The following is an 18,644-nucleotide window of genomic DNA, read 5'->3' on the forward strand; positions in this document are numbered from 1 at the left end:
CATCTGCTCCCCTTTAAAAAAAAAGTGAAAGGAAGAAAGAAAGAAAGAAAGAAAGAAAGAAAGAAAGAAAGAAAGAAAGAAAGAAAGAAAGAAAGAAAGGAAGGAAGAAAGAAAGGAAGGAAAGAAAAGCCCAGAAGGCCAGAGGGCCAAGCATGATGGCACACGCCTACCATCTCAGTACTTAGGTGAAAGTGGGAAGATCAGTTCGCTTAAGACCACAGATCAAGGCTGGGCTACAAGAGACCTTGTCTCAATTAAAAAAAAACAAAAAACAAAAAAACAAAAACAAGTACAAAAGGGAGTGAAGGGAGAGAGGGGAAGGGGATCAGAGAAAGAATTCATGCAAATAAAATTAAGGTTACTATTTTACTTTGTGCCAAAAGTACTATTATACACACTTTACAAGATATTACAAAATGCAAATATATTTCAGAAACCTCTAATTCTGACTTACCTTTCTAATGGAATATAGTGAGCTTACAATCGATACTATGGACATAATCACAATGGCTAGGGCATAGTAATAGTATTCATCAATGCTCCACAGTATAACACTGAACAGCTGAAAAATGTAAAATGGGTTGAGAACCTAAAAAACAAGATATATTAAAAGTCAAAAAAATGGAATATTTATAAACATGCAGGCTGATTCTCCATCATTTCACTGGAGAAGAAACCAATCACATACTTGAAAGGATATGCTCTATAGTACTCCAAAGTGTACGGCAGTATCTTAGTATATTCTCATTTCCCATTAAGTTACTAGAATTCAAATCAGTAAGCTCCAAGTATTTGCATTCATTTAGATTCATACCAAGTTAAGATACAGATTCATCTAGAAAAGGCTACAGTGTGTCAATTAAGCTGTTCTGCATTCTGCTTTAAAATATTTCCAATAACTACTATGCTCTGGGCTTATAAAACATACAATTTTTAATCAAACAGAACATTTTGCTTGACTCAAACACAAATTTACTTACAACTTATAAGTCCACTCGAATACAAAGGAAAGCTAGATTTGTGATAATGGATTAACTTGTTTCCTTTGAGAAACTTCTTTTAATCTTGAATAAAAATAAGACTAGGAAGCCTTGGTAACAAACTTTTTACCCAATTTTATCTTCATTATTATCTTTTAATGTCTTAAAATTGATACTTACATAGTGAAGGCACTTTCATATATAGTCCCATTTTACCCTCAAACCCAAATGAAACATTAATTAAGAGGTTATTTCAACTTTACACATACAGAAGCAGAAGGCAGAAACATTTTCTAAAAGTCAAAGATCCTAACTAACAAGCAGTATTACAAATCAGGCTTCCAACATTTTTAATCATTACACTATGCCACGTTTGCAGGCATCATTATATCTACTCTAAGAAACTGGTGGGAAACAATCATATTTCTTGTACAAGTATCCACCCAATACAACTTTTTATCTATAGTCAAAATATCAGAACAAAGACTGGCAAGCCTTCCTCTGTGAGACAGTTACTCACCATCTTCCTTTACTTATCTACAATCCTTTACTCACATAACCATGGCACTTACAAATGAACCTGCACTGCAATAACCAACATGTTTCCTCCCAGACCATGGCCAAGTTACCAAAATCAATCATATGTCATATGCTGATTTCCAAATTTCCAGTAATACACCACATGAAATTTCTTTTGGGGGAGGTGAAAGGGAGGGAAGGAAAAGTATGTAATAAAAACAAAACTACATAACCCAAATACCTTCCCTGCTGGGGAGGAAATTTTTCTCTATTTTCACTTTCCAAATAAAATACAAAGTTGGCGCCCGCCTGCCTACCTGCATCCCCCAGGGCGCGGGCGCCCCCTGAGCTCTGCCAGACGAGGGTTTCTGCAAAGTTTGACCTGGTTGCCTTTCAATGCTGCAGCAGAGGGCGGCAGCGCGTGGCGCGCTAGGCGGCTGCGGCACGTGGCGGGGCAGAGTGGTGACAGCCTGTTCATCATGATCATAAAATAAAGGCAGTGCGCAGGGTGGGGGTGAGAGAGCCCCGAGCCGCGGCCCTCCGCCCCCGGGCCACCCCAACAGCCCCGAGCCAGGAGGGGCGTTGGGGGTCCGGGGCGGCCTCGTCGTCCCCAGAGTCTAGTAGACAGAACCAAGGGACACTGTCCAGGGGAAGTGGGGGGCTCCCCGAGAACGTGCCAGCGGTGGGGTCGGTGGTGTCCGGAGGGCGACGACCCAAGCACTTGGAGAGGCCCCAGGGGCAGGTCCTCAACTGCCCAGGCTAAACAAGAAGCGCACAGATGCCCGCGACAACAGCAGCGAAGGAGCACGCGGGGCGCCCGGAAGTGGGCGCCGGTAGGGACCCAGGAGCGTGCTTTCTGGGAACTGCGGGTGGGCTGCCACTCCGCAGGGCACCGGGACCTCCTCGATTGAACGGAAACTGCTCTCCAACCGATTGTGTGGCCGGGTGTGTGTGCGCAGGCAACTGAGCCTTCCTTATTTATGTGCCTGGATGGAGGGCTGGATGTCAGAACAACATGTTTATCCATTAAACTGCAAACTTTCTTGTTTTTAAACCCAAAGAATATCGGTGGCTTTTGCCCACTGCTAGGAGAGTGTCCAGGGCTCTTGAGATGCAGCAGATTCCTTATTTATAACCAGGCCCTGGTAGTGCTATGCAAAACCCTGCCACTCAGTAAAGTTCTCTGTCCTATGGATATTGGTCTTGAGCTTTGACATTAGATTGCACCCTCTGCACTGGGTCCTGCAACCCTCCGTCCTTTCAATGCCCTGTTATTTCTGGGACTGCTGGCCTTCCCTGGAGATTAGAGCGGTCTTGTGTGCCATGGGCTGTATTCAGAGCATCAGAGGCAAAGCCAGAGTCTTCTGAGAAGGGATCACAGTGATTGATATGAAAGCCTCCATCGACCCCATCCCCACCAACATCGTCAAGTCCTCCTGCGTGCTGTTGCGCTACCGGACCCCCCACTTCCGGGCCTCTGTCCAGGTGATCATGCCACCCATGCCCAAGAAGGAGACTTGGATTGTTGGCTGGATTCAGGCATGTAGTCATATGGAGTTCTATAACCAGTACGGGAAGCAAGGCATGTCCAGCTGGGAGCTCCCTGATCTTTAGACGGGCAAGATCGAGGCCATCAGTGACTCAAACGGGGTGAACTACCCCTGGTACGGTAACACCAGCGAAACCTGTACAATCGTGGACCCCACAGAGAGATTCCAAGTTCATCATCAGCATGAATGATAACTTTTATGCCAGTGTCTTCTGGGCGGTGCCCTGTCAGCGAGAGCAACGTGGCTAAACTGACCAACATCTACGGGGTTCAGAGATTTACTATGAGGCTGGAGGCCACCAACACCTCAACCAATGACACGATCATCCTTCAGACGCTGCACTGGCGCATGCAGCTCAGCATTGAGGTGAACCCCAACCGGCCTCTGTGCCAGTGCTCCCGACTGCGGGAGCCCATGGCTCAGGACCAGCCCAAAATCCTGAGCAAAAACGAACTTATCCTGCCCAGCGCCCTGGTCAAGCCCAATGCCAATGACGCTCAGGTCCTCATGTGGCGGCCCAAGTACCGGGAGCCACTAGTGGTGATTCCACCCAAGCATCAATAACAGCCAGGCCACCAACGAAGTCAGACTAACAATACTACCGCTCAGAAGGAGAAACCCAGATGCCCTCTCCAGTCATTCAGAAAAATACAACCATTCTACCTTGTCTAGGGACAGATCTCAAAAACAACAACAACAACAACAACAACAACAAAAACCAGCAACAAAAAAGCAAAGTTATGAAACAGAAAGTCAAGAGTACATCTTGGCTCTTTCCAAATCAATGACTGTTATCACAAATGTGAGGTTATATACAACAGTCTTACCTCTTTAATTAGAAGCTTAAACACAGAAGGCACTTTCACAGCAATTTCATTTACTCCATAAAGCAACTTTCTATAACAGGAAAACAGAATAACTCTATTAATATAGTTTAGGATAGGTATTGCATTAGACATGGTTCAAGCCAGATTGTTTTTAGAGTCTGTTTTTTAAAGTTTTTCCATGACTAAGATTTCCTACTTAAAAAAAAATGCTAAAACATAAAAGTTACCTACATTATATATTATTCAAATAAGTTAACACTGAAAAACTATGCTGTTAGTATTTTATTTCACTGTCTCTCATCTTAATATGTGACAAGAATCCTTCTTACTAATCAGAAATAGCCACCTAAGCAAAAGGTTCATTTTATTGTTATATCAAGACTGCCCAGGCTGACTTCAAAAAGATGGGAATCCTCCTATCTAGGCCTCTCAAGTGCTGGGACTATAGATATAAGCCACAATGCCTCTCTCTCTCTCTCTCTCTCTCTCTCTCTCTCTGTCTTTGTGAGTTCAGGTCTCCCTGTAGCCTCAGCTGACCTTTTCCTCAGATCAGCTTACATCTGCCTCAGAAGTGCTGAGATTAAAGGCGTGCACCACCACGCCCAGCTAAGAATCTCTTATTGAACAAATTTTAGGAAACTTTTTGTAAGAAATCAAATAACTTTGAGGGAACTGGCACTATTGCTTTTTCTATTGAGACTATTTCACTAAGAGAGTTCATTTTAGCTGGGCATGGGAGCACACGCCTTTAATCCCAGCACTTGGGAGGCAGAGGCAGGCAGATCTCTGTGAGTTCAAGGCCAGCCTGGTCTACATAGTGAGTTCCAGGCCAGCTGGGGCTACAGGGAGACCCTGTCTCAAAAAGACCAAAAAAAAAAAGAGAGAGTTCGTTTTAAAATATTGTACATTTGAAATCTTTTAGAAGATGCTATTAAAAAGTTGCTTAGGGGGCTGAGGTTGCTGCTTCCTAGCATGCAGGAAGCCCTGGGTTCAATCCCAAGAACAGCAGAAGATCAAGCATGGTGGCACATGCCTGTAACCTCAGCACTTGGGAGGCAGAGACAAGGAAATCAGGAGTCCAAGGCCATTCTTGGCTATATAGTTGAGTTGGAGGTTAGGCTGGGCTACATAAGAACTTGTCTTAAAAAAAAAGTTGCTCAGGGCTTGATGATATAGCTCAGTAGTACTGTGCTTGCCTAGCACATATGTGTGAGGTCCTGAATTCCATTTCCAGTCGTGCCCCTTCTCCCAAACCCATAAATCCTTCCCCTTAATCTCTTGTAATAGTACACTGTACGATACTGTAATTTTAGCCTTTTGTAATGTGCCATGTCTGAATGAACAGTTTTTGTTCAAATGCTGAAAAAACATGCATGTATCTTTAAAATATGCAACACACCAGCATATTTTATACTTTTACAAAGAACACAATGAAAAAAGTATGGCTCCTAGTTTCATACGTTCATAGCAGTGACTCCCAGATCATGCTTATAATTCCCATTTCAGAAAATCTAAGATGTTACCAATTTACAAAGCATACCATTATTTTATGTATAACCAAGAAAGATAAAACTTCTGTCAAGCAAAGGATGATACTGTATTACACATCCCAGTTTTAGAGAGAGGAAAATATGAGAATATTTGCATCTTAGAATTGATGAAATATGGTATAATTTAAGAGATATCAACTTTAACATTTTTATAATTCTTAAACAGAGTTTTACTCAAAGTATCAGTAAGGTTTCAACTACTAGTCTGTAGTATTCAAATACCTGTTGATATGCATTATATGGTAAAGGATTGGCTGTATATAGTTCTGAATTTAGGTATCTTGAAAACAGCGCTAACTTTAGTTGGATAAAAATTACCTGTAGGCATGCATCCCCTTTGTCAGTCCTGCACTATGCTTTTCATAAATTGATGTACAAGAAACACCTTCATCCAGTCCCCTAAATAAATCCAAAGTTTTTACTTTAAACAAAGTTTAAAATATCCAAATTTATTAATGCCTCATTTTTCTATATGCTTGATTTTAAGAATTTAAAAACTTCCTTACAAGTTTCTTAGAAATCTTTAACAAGAAATTTAGAAATGAGAATTTTTAAATCTCAAATTCTTAAAAGAAACAATAATGAATGACCTAAGTCTCAGACTCAACTAAGTTTTATTCACTGCATTTGTCACAGCTCTAAATACTCATGTTTATATAGTATCATTATCTTTAACAAGTTGCAAAGCTACCAATTAATTAAACTAATAAAACTTAAAATTAAAGCATAATTAATGAGAATTCTAAAGGTTTAACTTTTTACTTATCAGTTTCCACGTTAAAAATTTTAGCTTTAATCTACGAAATCCTATTCACTTCCTTCCATCTCCACAAAGCACCAATCTAAATCTTTTTCTGAGCTAATACATACCTTGGTTTAGAGTACAGAACTTATGATCATAAATTGCAAAGACCTAGAATAATACCTACTAGACCTCACTAGCACCTACTTTTCCACCAAATATCACAATTATGCTTATTGAAACTGTGACACCAAGCAACTCTAAAAGTAAAAAGACTTAAACACGTATTTAATTCCAATTCCTTTCTACAATTTACACAACAGTTAAGCTAAGCTCTACAATTCATTGCTATCACTGGGTAAGTTTAAACTTAACAGGTTTCAATGCCTGGCAGAGCCCATACAACAAATATATTCAACACTTTTCCCACTGAAGCTGATGACCTCTCCAGGAGGCAGTAGGGACAGATAGGAACCAGCACCTACATTTTTAACGAGATTATAGGTCAGTGGCATTTTTCCTTAAAGCAACAGCTCTTAATCTTTTGAATTAGGCTTGTGAAAATGGCCAGGCCCATTCAGGAACATTCTTATTTGTTAGCATGCCAGGTAAAACAACAGGCATTAATATCTGAAAAAGTCTTGATTTCTTGTTTCTGTTACACTTAAAAAGTCCTCCACTCTCTAAAGCAAAGATATTTAATCATTTTTTTTAAAACAACTGCTCTTAATAATAGTTACAAGAGGAATCCTTGGGAAATCTACAAAAGGAAGATCACTTGAGCCCAGAAATTTGGGGACAATATGGGCAACATACCCAGACCCCATCTCTTAAAGAATGCCTAATCCAAATTATTTGTATAACTCAAACTCTCTACAAAAACAGAAAAAAATTTAAGGTATTACTCCAATTTATCCCATCCAAGGGTCACACATTTGTCAGTGTCTTGTTTCTTATCCAGATAGTAAAACTTTCAATTTACAAAGTACTTGATTCCTCAAATACAAATAGGACTGTCAACACAGGAAGCAATTAATTCAGATACTCAAGACAGAGCATGAGGGCAGATCAGTGGGAGAAATGCTGTTTATTAGCATGCTTGATTGAGTCCTATGGTTAACCCTCAGCCCAGTGCACACCAAAAACAAAACAAAACAATGCTAAATACGTATGTATGAGGTACACTCTAATTTACTTTGAAGTGAACATGAAAAGAATGCAAGAATCCAAACCCAGTAGACTAACTCTGCTCCTATTCCTGGCAATAGGGTCTTTACCATGCAGTCCAGGCTGGTCTGGAATTTGAGGTCTTTGTGTACCTCAGCCTCCTGAGTGCTGCACTCACAGGCACGCATCACTATACTCAGCCTGCTTTTAAATTTTATGCAAATTTTGTCAAGGTTGTACAAGTTACAAGTGAGACTTACTTAAAAATGGTCAATAAATCTTAGATAAAATTGGAGCAATGTTAATGATAAATGAAGAGTTACAAAATACAAACCTCATTAACTTTTTTAACACTAGAATGGAGTCTCTTTTTACTACAACATTTTCAGGATAGTCATAATATAATACAAGCAAAACAAAGATACTTACTTTAAGAAATCAAAATTGTGAATGGTATCATTCCAGAAATATTTTATGCTATGGTGGGTAAAATAACGAATCTGTGGAACACATAAATATTACATCAAAGAGCTTATCATCATCACTTCTTGTAACATGCAATTTATTTCTTCTATTAACACTTAAAAACTGACATATTTTACAAGAATATAAACTAATCTCAAACAGTAACTATAAATATAAAATTATAAGCTATATGATAGTATAAAATGTTAATAATGGTTCTTCAAAGAAACTTTGACACTAGATCACAGTACCTGTTGTGACTGAGTCTGTGAATGTTTGTTCATCTCACGCCTATTTTCTTCAGCTAGATTCTCAGTTAAATGAACTGCATGGCCATTAGAAATCTTAACTAAAGATTTTGTATCCAAAGTTGGTTTACTTTCCAGAGGAAGAAAGCGAATTTTTGCACAAAACCACATTTTGAATTCATCCTTGGAAGAAGGGGAGAAAGGTCAAGAGTCAATTATGTATATTGTATAATTAACTGTATTTAATCCCAAATTATCCATTTAGCCATCTATTGCTGAGAAAATAAATGTCATTCCCTACTCATTCAAAGTGAAAAATATCATTACTTTTATGGCATATTTACCAGTACAAACATCAATACATTCCATACAAATCACAATTCCTTAATTTACCTAAGTATATATTGAACACTAAATGTGACAGTCTCTTATAAAATGCTTCCAAGTTAGGGTTTAAACAAGCTGTCCGAGACACAGCATCACAGAGTGTAGAGGAAGCTGGTCTAGTCAATGAGTGGTCTGGGATATAATCCTAAAAGGACAAAATATCTAATAAATCAAGAGCTAAAAATAAAAAGAGGATAACATCATCAGCTTAAAGACTTCTTTAAAGTCTAATCACCTAACAGTATTCACACTTCAGTCATACTGTACCAGACTTTACATTCTCCATTATGCCCTAGCAATGATGTTCCAGTTTTACTATTCTGAAATAGGTTACACAAAACCATTATTTCACTTCTTGAATAATCGGCTACTCATAAATACATAGACTTACAGTAGTCCTTAACAGCACCACTTCACAGTCTTTAACTGCAGTTCTAATACAGGTAGCTTTTACCCGCCACTCAGGCATCCAGTAGAGGAGGAGGAGGAGAAACCCACCAGTGCAGATCACACCTAAAGAAACAATGACAAGCTTCCAGCGGCATAAGTTATAGCCATGTATCTCCTGCAAGGACACAGTAATCACATGAATTAGCAAATGCTACAAGAGATAAAACAGATACATTAAAGCTAAATACTTTTGTCTTGTCACAAACTGTATTTTCCCACGGTGTGGTGACACACACTTGTAATCCCAGCACTTGGGGGAGGCAGCACGGAGCTCTGTGAGATTGAGGATAGCCTGATCTAAGAGTTTCCAAACCAGCTGGAGATATAGGGAGACCCAGGCTCAAAAAAACACAAAAATACAAACTAATTTTCTCAACTGATAATTTACCAATACATTTTTATGGTTTTAATTCTACATGTTTAATAAATTATTTCCCGCTAACACAGATTTCATATTTAGTATACTTTCTTACAATTTTTATTATTTCATTTTTATAGACCTTTTTAATTCTTCCAGATAGTTTAATAAAGTTTTCATTCTGCAATAATTTTAGACATACACAAGTAGTAAAAAAAACAATTAACATTCTTATTGCCTCTTCATCCAATTTCCGCCACATTTGTCAAAAACGCACATTACTATTAATTATACTCAGTGTTTAGATTTCACCATTTTTTCCACTCATATCTCATTTGATGACTGGACTTAGGTTCCTGGGCCAGTAAGACGGCTCAGTGGGTAAAAGAGCTTGCTGTGAGACAGGGTCTCATATGCCCCATGCTGGCCTTCCTGGAACTCATTATGTACTGAAAGTCTCCAATTCATGATCCTCCTGCCTCCACCTCCTGCGTGTTAGGATTATAAGGTATGCATCACCATATCCAGCACCACTACATTTAGTAAGTTTTTATTTAGTGATTTGCTAACTTGTCCAATACCACTGTGATTTATCAATCTGACTCACTAACCCAAATTATTTTAACTATTCTTACATACCCACACACAATGGCTGCCAAATATTACAAAAAAAAGAAAATCAAAATACTGAGGGCTTAGTTAAATGTAAATTTCAAATAATCAGTAGAAAACTTAAGTTTATTCCGTGCAACATCTGGCACATGCTTATACTAAAAACTTATTTTTTAACATGGTGAAGTGGTACATGCCCTGAAAGGCTAAGACAGGAGGATGGTGAATTTGAGGTCATTTTGAGCCATGTAAGGTAGGGGAGGGGAGACAACATAACTTATTCTTTGATTATCTTAGGGCATCTTATATTTTACCTGACATATCTCTATTCCCACCCCTCAACAAAGAATTGATAAGTCATTTGTTTTAATTAAGCCAATTTTTCAACTTTATAAACCACTAATGGAAATCTTCCTTTGGGATAAACAGTGAGATAGCTCAGTGGGAAAAAGCACTTGCTATGTAAGCCTGATGACCCGAGTTCAATCACTAGGACACACAGTAGAAAGAACCAACTCCTGAAAGTTATCCTCTGATTGCCATATACATGCCATGCCACACAGGCATCTATACACACACACACACACACACACACACACACACACACACACCACACACACACGCCCCAATAAATAAAAATTTTAAAGTAAAAAAAAAAAAAAAAACCTTTATTTGGGATTATACTTCAGTATTAGATAATGTAACATTTTAAAATCAACTATAAAAACACCTTTCTTTTCCTTGAGTTCTATCAGGTTACAAGTGAAAAGGGAGTTAGGTAGGTATGATGGTTCACACCTCTAAACTCAGGACTCAGGCTGAGGCAGGAGGATTGCCACAAGTTTGAAGCCAGCCTGGGGTAGACAGTGACACAGTAATTTCTAGGTTAGCCTAGGCTAGAGTGAGACCTTGTGTCAAATTTTTAAAAAAAGGAAGAAGGGTGAAAAGGGAAGGGAATTATACTAAACACCAGCTAAGAGATAAATTACAAATCTCAATTTAAAAACTCAGTCAGGCAGGGCATGGTGGCACACTCCTTTAATCCCAGCATTTGGGAGGTTCAGAGGGCAGATCTCTGTGAGATGGAGACCACTGTTGCCTACATAGCGAGATCCAGGCCATCCAGGGCTGCATGAGACCTTATCTCAAAAACAAAACAACAACAACAACAAAAAAAAAAAAAAAGGCAAACCAAACACTCACCTCAGTCAAGACACAAAAATTCAGATTTATGTTGGGTGTATTCTACTAGGGCTCAAACTAGCCTCAGCAATTAGTTAGGCAATCACTCTATCACTAGGCTGTGTCCAGCCTATGTTGGCTTCTTTTTTTCCTAATTGTACTTTTCTACTCCCTACAAAATTACGGAGCTGATTACCATTTCATCTTCTTGACCCTGGTTGATAGTCTTCCTTTCTTCTTTGTCCATCTCTACAGTGGTTTGAAAGATCCTGTGTTTCACAATAGCTGAAGATAGGTGAAGGAAAAAGAAACAAATTTTGACTTTCTAAAAACTTGAGTACAGCTTGATTGTTCACAAGAACTAGATGGTAAAACCCTAGTGCAGAAGACACCATACACTATGAATACAGAACGTAGTGAAATCAAGCTGGAACTAAGCTGGAAACTTCCAGCTAGATAGCTATCCTGGTGCCAGAAGGTGCCATGCAGGTTTCTGTGGGAGAAAAGTCATCAACAGTCTTACCCAGATGAGGGCCCCTGCATGATACAATACCAACCTGCCAGGCAAGATGCCCTCATGGATACAATAGTGTTATGACCATTATATAGGTAATGAAGCACTTTCTCATTGGATTTGCGGTTCACTCCACAGGTGGAAAGTCATGCCTTGTACCTATAAACCTATTCTAAAGCCCATGGCTGGGGAAGTCACAGGCCCTGAGGGGAGCCTACACTATTGTTTTGTTTTGTTCAAACTACCTTAAAATATTTGTTTCTACCCAAAGATTATTGCTGCTCTCATACCTTGGCCATAGAAAACTAGTTTTGCAATGGGCAGCAGTTAATACACAGATTCACATTGGTTAAAGTGCTGAGAATAAGTACCTACTGAGACTTCAACCGGAAATGGAACATCTACAGCATCCCTTCCAAGGTTCAGGAATTGGAACAGGGAGGAAGCAAAAGGATGGGAGGAATGTTGTGAAATACTGTCCTCTGGACATGACATGACAGTTGTACTCATAAAATTACAGCAGCTGTGGTTACCTGCACATGAACTACCTAAAATAGGGCCCATCAACATTTTATCACCCATGGAGGAGGGGCTCAAGAGGCCCTACCCTCCCTGAGACGCTACTGGCAGTTAATGGTTACAAGGAAAAGAGGGGAGTCAATTTGTCACCAAAACAAACAAAAACAAAAAGATGAAATTTGGAAGCTATCTTATGGGGGGGGGGTTCTATGGTAATAGCAGAGGGTTAAGAAAAGATAATGGGGGATGCGTATATCAAAATACATTATATTCATGTATGGAACTGCCAAAGAATAATTTTAAAATCTTAGCAAACTTTAATTTCTATCGTTTATTATACATCAGAATATTCTTCTAAAAATTAAATTTTAATTCTTCCAAAGCAATGGTGAGTAAGAGAAGTCTTATGATACATGTATCAAAGTTCAATTGCTATCTTAGTCATTGAAAGTGTTAGTAGATAGCTAGAGATATAGCTAAATTGTAGACCACTTATCAATCATGCACAAAACCCTGGGTTCATCCTCAGCACCTCAAAAACAAAGTAGGGGCTGAAGGGATGGCTCAGTAGATGAAAGCACTGGCTGCTCTTGGAGAGGACCAAGGTTCAGTTCCCAGGACCCAAATGGTGGCTAACCATCTGTAACTCCAGTTCCAAAGGATCTGATGATACTCTCTTCTGACCTTTTCAGGAACTGCATGACATGGGTGCACTTACACTGGGCAATAAATACACACACACACACACACACACACACACACAAAATAAAAAAAATTTTAAACTATTTGATCCTCCACTTTTTGATTCTCCCTTACAACCATAATCCTCAGTATATTTCATTAGTTTATACTGCTGCAGCTGAGATACAGAACAATTTAAATTTTGAGAGAAAATACAGAATTTTCTGAACTGATTCTTTGAATTACAGTAAACAAGTATCAGCAGGGAAACCAAGCCCCAAACCTTTTTTTTTTTTGACAGAGTCTCCCTATAGCCAAGTTGGCCTCGATCTCACAGGGTCCTACTACAGAGATTCATCTCCAGAGCAATGGAATTAAAGGTATGCAAGTGTACATAGTGATACATGTATCCAGAACCTTAAAAAAAAAAAAAAAACAGATTCTCAGTAAGTAACCCAGGCAGACCTGGAACTCCTAATATAGGCCAGGCTAAGCCTCAAATTCATGATTATTCCAGCCTATGCCTCATGCTGGAATTACAGATGTTTGACACCAGGTCTAGCTCTCAGAACATCTTAACATCTGCTACATAACAGCAATTTCTAGCCAAGAATCTATTAGGATAGCAGGTGTACTTTCGATAGAGAGCACTGGACCAATCCTGCTGGATTTCAAGTCCACTGAGAAATCTTGTGATTGCTCTTAGTACCTGTGACTCGTCTAGGGAGAAAACTCAGAGTCCACAGACATATTCTTCCTGTATTTCAAATATTCAAATAATAATCCAGCCAAGGGGATTATTAAAAGGAGGGGAAGGAAGAGATTATTATAGAGATTTGCAAATGTAAAATGCTGCCATCTTTCTTGCCAATTTTCTTTTTAAAAAAAGAGTAAGTATTGTCAGGGAAATGTTACATAAATGTTATCAAGTCAGCGATTGTTGTTTTAAATATATTTTAATTTTTATGTGTATGTATATGTGTATTGCCTGCATGTATGTAAGTGCACATACATGATGCAATGCCCTCAAAGGTCAAAAGATCCCACGTAAGTGGAGTTACAGACTGTTGTTAGCTGCCAAGTGGGTGCTGGAAAATAAACCCAGGTCCACTACAAGAGCAGCCAGTGCTCATAACCACTGAGCCATCTCTCCAGCCTCACTGTTGGGTATCTTCATAAATATTTTCCAAACAAAGACAAGTCTTTCATGGAAACAGAAGTTGCTGGGGGAGTTCAGGGCTTGGCACAGCAGTTACACTTTGACAAGCAGATCATGTGGCCCATAGAAGCAGTGGAGGATATCTAGTCTAAAGGCTGCCTGAATGCTGGCAAAGCCCTGGGGATCAATTTCTTCCAGTCAGATAGGTCTAAATTTCTCCTAAACTTTTCCTAAGACCAAGAAACTGGAAGAAATCCTGAGTCAATCAACATACATTTCCATTTGGCCTGCCAGCAACCCTCTACCTAACCATGTTAGAAGAAAATACTATGATTATTGTAATCAAGAAAGATAATTTTAGCTAAGATTTGTAGTAAGCCATTCTAATTATAGTCAACGGGCTCTGTATACATAGGTTCAACTAACCATGGGTCAAATATATTTGAGGGGAAAAAATATCTGATCATGTATACTTTTTCCTGTCATCATTCCCTAAATAATACAGCATAACAGGTATTCACAAAGCATTTGCATTGAATTAGGTATTATGAGTCATTTACAGATAAGGTATATAGGAGGAATATACATGGGTTACATACACAATACTCCAATGTTTTAATACAGCAACCCTCCACAAATACTAAGGGCCAACTACATTTAAAGTATCAGTTTTAATTTCTAATATGGTATCAACAGATATACCCAGCATAAACAAAACCTCCACAGTAATTTTCAGAAGTATAAAAGGGCTGAATCTAAAGTCTGAGTCACTGTTTAAAATAAGGTTAGAGAGCCAGTGAGATGGCAAAGAGGGTAAAAGCATTTGCTCCACAAGGCTGCTAAATCAATTTTCGATCACCTGACTCTAAAATGGAAGGAACAGAACTAACTCTTCGAAGTTGTCTTCTGACCTGCACACAAGCACCATGGTGCGCGCGCGTGCACACACACACACACACACACACACACACACACACACACACACACGGCAATAAATAAAAATTTAAAAATAACATACAGCCGGTCACTGCAGAATACAGTGGATCTATTACCTCCCTCATTTTAGATTCCACACTTTTCATCTAACTAGTACACAACATGGTTGACAAGTAGCAGACACTAGGAAAATTTGTTTGATCTTACTACCTGACAAAGATATTTGTGCTAGACAGCAATAGCTGTTTATTTCTTACATGAAAAGCCAAGTAAAACCCAAATAATTTCAAACTATCCCACAGGTAAAACTGTTAAGAAAATCTTGTTTATCAACCAAATAACCAATAAAAATATTAAACCTAATGTCACTGTAGAAATGGAGACATTTTTCCAAGCAAATGGCACTAAGAAAAAGCAGGGCTTGCAATTCTAATATCTGACAAAATATACTTCAAAGTAAAGCTAATCAGAAGAGATAAGGAGGGTCACTTCATTCTGATCAAAGGAACAATTAACCAAGAAGATATTACAATCCTTAACATATATACATCAAACCCTGGTGCACCCAAATTCATAAAAACAATGCTACAGGACTTTAAGACACAGATTAACCCCAACTCAGTAATAGTAAGGGACTTCAATACCCCACTGTCTCCATTAGACAGGTCAACTAGACAAAGAATTAATATAGAGATGTCTGAATTAAATGATACCATACATCAAATGGACCTAACAGATGTCTTTTGAATATTCCACCCAAGCACCAAAGAATACACTTTCTACTCAGCACCCCATGGAACTTTTTCAAAAATTGACCACATAGTGGTCCACAAAACAAACTTCAACAAATACCAAAAAAATTGAAATAATTCCATGCATTCTATCGGACCACAATGCAATAAAGCTCAAAATCAATACTGGACAAAGCCCTAGTCACTACCTGAACTCATGGCGATTACACAACACACTCCTAAACAATGAGTGGGTCAAAGGAGAAATTAAGAAAGAAATAAAAGAATTCCTGGAATTCAATGAAAAGTACAACACAACACAACACAACACAACCTCTGGAACACTTTAAAAGCATTCCTAAGAAGGAAGTTTATAGCTTTAACTACCCACATTAAAAAATTAGAAAGAGCCCAAATAAATGACCTAACATTGCAACTCAAGATGCTAGAAAGGCAAAAACAAATGAAACCCAAACCCAGCAGAAAAGAAGAAATAACAAAAATCAGGGCAGAAATTAATGAAACAGAAACAAAGAAAATGATACAAAGAATCAATGAACCTAAGAGCTCATTCTTTGAAAAGCTGAACAAGACAGATCCTTAGCCCAGTTAACCAAAAGAGCAAATACAAATCAACAAAATCAGAGATGAAAGGGGAAACATCACAAGAGACACCCAAAAGATCCAGACCATAAGGGAATATTTAAAAACCTATACACTACTAAATTTGAAAATCTAAAAGAAATGGATGGATATCTAAAATCATGGGGACCACCAAAGTTAAACTAAGAAATCAACAGTTTAAACAGACCCATAACATATAACAAAATCGAAATAGTAATACAAAAGCCTCCCAATTAAAAAAAGTCTAGGCCCAGATGGATTTACAGCAGAATTCTACCAGACATTTAAAGAAGACCTCCAACCAATACTACTTACATTATTCAAAATGATAGAAACAGAGAGAGAACTCCCAAATTCCTTCTATGAAGCCAGCATCACTCTAATACCCAAACCAGGTAAAGACACAACCAAAAAAGAAAACTATAGATCCATATGCTTAATGAACATAGATACAAAAATTCTCAACATACTTGCAAAGTGCATACAGATGTACATCAAAAATATCATTCACCATGATCAAGCAGGCTTTATTCCAGAGAAGCAGGGATGGTTCAATATACGCAAGTCAATAAACGTCATTAATCATATAAATGGCCTTAAACACAAACACCACATTGTCATCTCAATAGATACCGAAAAGGCTTTTGACAAAATTCAGCATGCATTTATGGTCAAAGTCCTAGAGGAAACTGGACTGAAGGGAATATAGTTCAACATAATTAAAGCTATATACAACAACCCCACAGCCAACATCATTCTAAATGGAGAAAAACTGGAAACACTCCCATTAAAATCAGGAACCAGACAAGGATGTCTGCTATCTCTACTTTTCAACATAGTGCTTAAAACTCTTGCTAGAGCAATAAGACAGGAGAAGGAAATTAAAGGAGTACTAATTAGAAAAGAAGAGGTCAAACTATCACTTTTGCAGATGATATTATACCTAAGAGATCCCAAAAGTTCCACCAGAAAACTCTTAGAAGTGATCAAAACTTTCAGTATGGTGGCAGGTTTTAAAAATCAATCTACAAAAAAATCAGTAGCCTTTCTATATTATCAACAACAAGCAACTGGAGAAAGAATACAGGGAAATAGTCCCATTCACAATTGCTGCAAAAATAAAATATCTTGGAATAAATCTGACCAAAGACACTAAAGATCTTGACAATGAAAATTTTAAATCTTTAGAGATTGAGGTAGAAACCAGGAGATGGAAGGACCTCCCATGCTCATGGATTGGAAGAATTAATATTATGAAAATGACCATCCTACCAAAAGCAATATACAGATTCAATGCAATCCCAATCAAAATCCCCATGACATACTTCACAGAATTAGGAAAAAAACCATCCTTAAATTCATATGGAAGCACAAAAGACCCCAGACAGCCAAAGCGACCCTGAGCACAAAGAGCAACGCTGGGGGGATTACTATACAAGAGCTCAAAGTATACTACAGAGCTGTAGTCATAAAAACAGCATGGTACTGGCACAAAAATAGATACACAGATCAATGGAGCATCATTGAAGACCCAAATCCAAGTACACTCAATTTCAGCCACCTGATACTTGACAAAGGTCCCAAGAACACAAAATGGAGGAAAGACAGCATCTTTAACAAATGATGCTGGCAAAACTGGATCTCCACCTGTAGAAGAATGAAACTAGACACTTACCTTCCACCTTGTACAAAAGTCAACTCCAAATGGATCAAATCTGAAACTGTGAAACTGTTAGAAACAAACAGACAGTCCTCTATAAGATATAAGTGGGGTAAGTGACTTCCTAAATTTATATCAGTTGCTCAGGAATTAAGGTAAACAACTGACAAATGGGGCTTCATTAAAAAAGAAAAAAAAAAAAAAAAAAAAATGAAGAGAAAATCTACAGAATGGGAAAAAATCTTCACCAGTGACACATCTGACATAGGTTTAACATCCAGAATATATAAAGAACTCAAAAAACAAAGAATTGAGAAAGCAAATGACCCAATTAAAAGATGGGCATGGTTGTGCACGCCTTTAGTCCCAGCAGAGGCAGGTGGATCATTGTGAGTTCAAGGCCAGCCTGGTCTACATAGTAGTTCAGGTCAGCAGGGACTACAGGGAGACCCTGTCTCAAAAAGTCAAAAAAAAAAAAAAAAAAAAAGATAGGCTAAAGATCTAAACAGAGTTCTCAAAGGAAGAAATAAAGATGGCTAAAAAACATCTCAAAGTGTCAACATCTTTAATAATTAGGAAAATGCAAATTAAAACCACCCTAAGGTTTCACCTTACCCCAATCAGACTGGCTAGGATCAAGAGAACAAATGATACCAAATGCTGGCAAGGATATGGAGAAAGGAGAATGCTCATTCACTGTTGGTGGGATTGCAAACTCATGCAACCCCTATGGGAAAACAGTGTGGAGAACTCTTAAAAAACTAAAAATGGGGGCTGGAGAGA

General features: G+C 38.4%; 1 protein-coding gene and 1 pseudogene across 5 annotated transcripts in view; one reads left to right on the plus strand and one right to left on the minus strand.

The window, feature by feature from the left end:
- The window catches only part of Atp13a3 (ATPase 13A3), a 90,178-nt gene that overhangs the window by 48,123 nt on the left and 23,411 nt on the right, over nucleotides 1-18,644 (minus strand). For 4 of the 5 annotated variants that reach the window (XM_008839036.2, XM_008839035.2, XM_029566392.1 and 1 more), the window contains 7 exons: nucleotides 11,234-11,322; nucleotides 8,827-9,000; nucleotides 8,052-8,231; nucleotides 7,765-7,835; nucleotides 5,745-5,825; nucleotides 3,877-3,946; nucleotides 455-589 (listed from right to left, as the gene is read on the minus strand). In XM_008839036.2, the coding sequence (XP_008837258.1) occupies nucleotides 455-589; nucleotides 3,877-3,946; nucleotides 5,745-5,825; nucleotides 7,765-7,835; nucleotides 8,052-8,231; nucleotides 8,827-9,000; nucleotides 11,234-11,284 (762 nt within the window). In that variant the 5' untranslated portion in view covers nucleotides 11,285-11,322. The remainder of the gene's footprint in view (nucleotides 1-454; nucleotides 590-3,876; nucleotides 3,947-5,744; nucleotides 5,826-7,764; nucleotides 7,836-8,051; nucleotides 8,232-8,826; nucleotides 9,001-11,233; nucleotides 11,323-18,644) is intronic. The other variant, XM_017799623.2, reaches the window with a different exon arrangement.
- On the plus strand, nucleotides 2,763-3,613 carry LOC103738858 (annotated as a pseudogene).

This window comes from Nannospalax galili, unplaced genomic scaffold, assembly GCF_000622305.1.
Source record: "Nannospalax galili isolate Female #2095 unplaced genomic scaffold, S.galili_v1.0 scaffold599, whole genome shotgun sequence".
Taxonomy (NCBI): Eukaryota; Metazoa; Chordata; class Mammalia; order Rodentia; family Spalacidae; genus Nannospalax; species Nannospalax galili.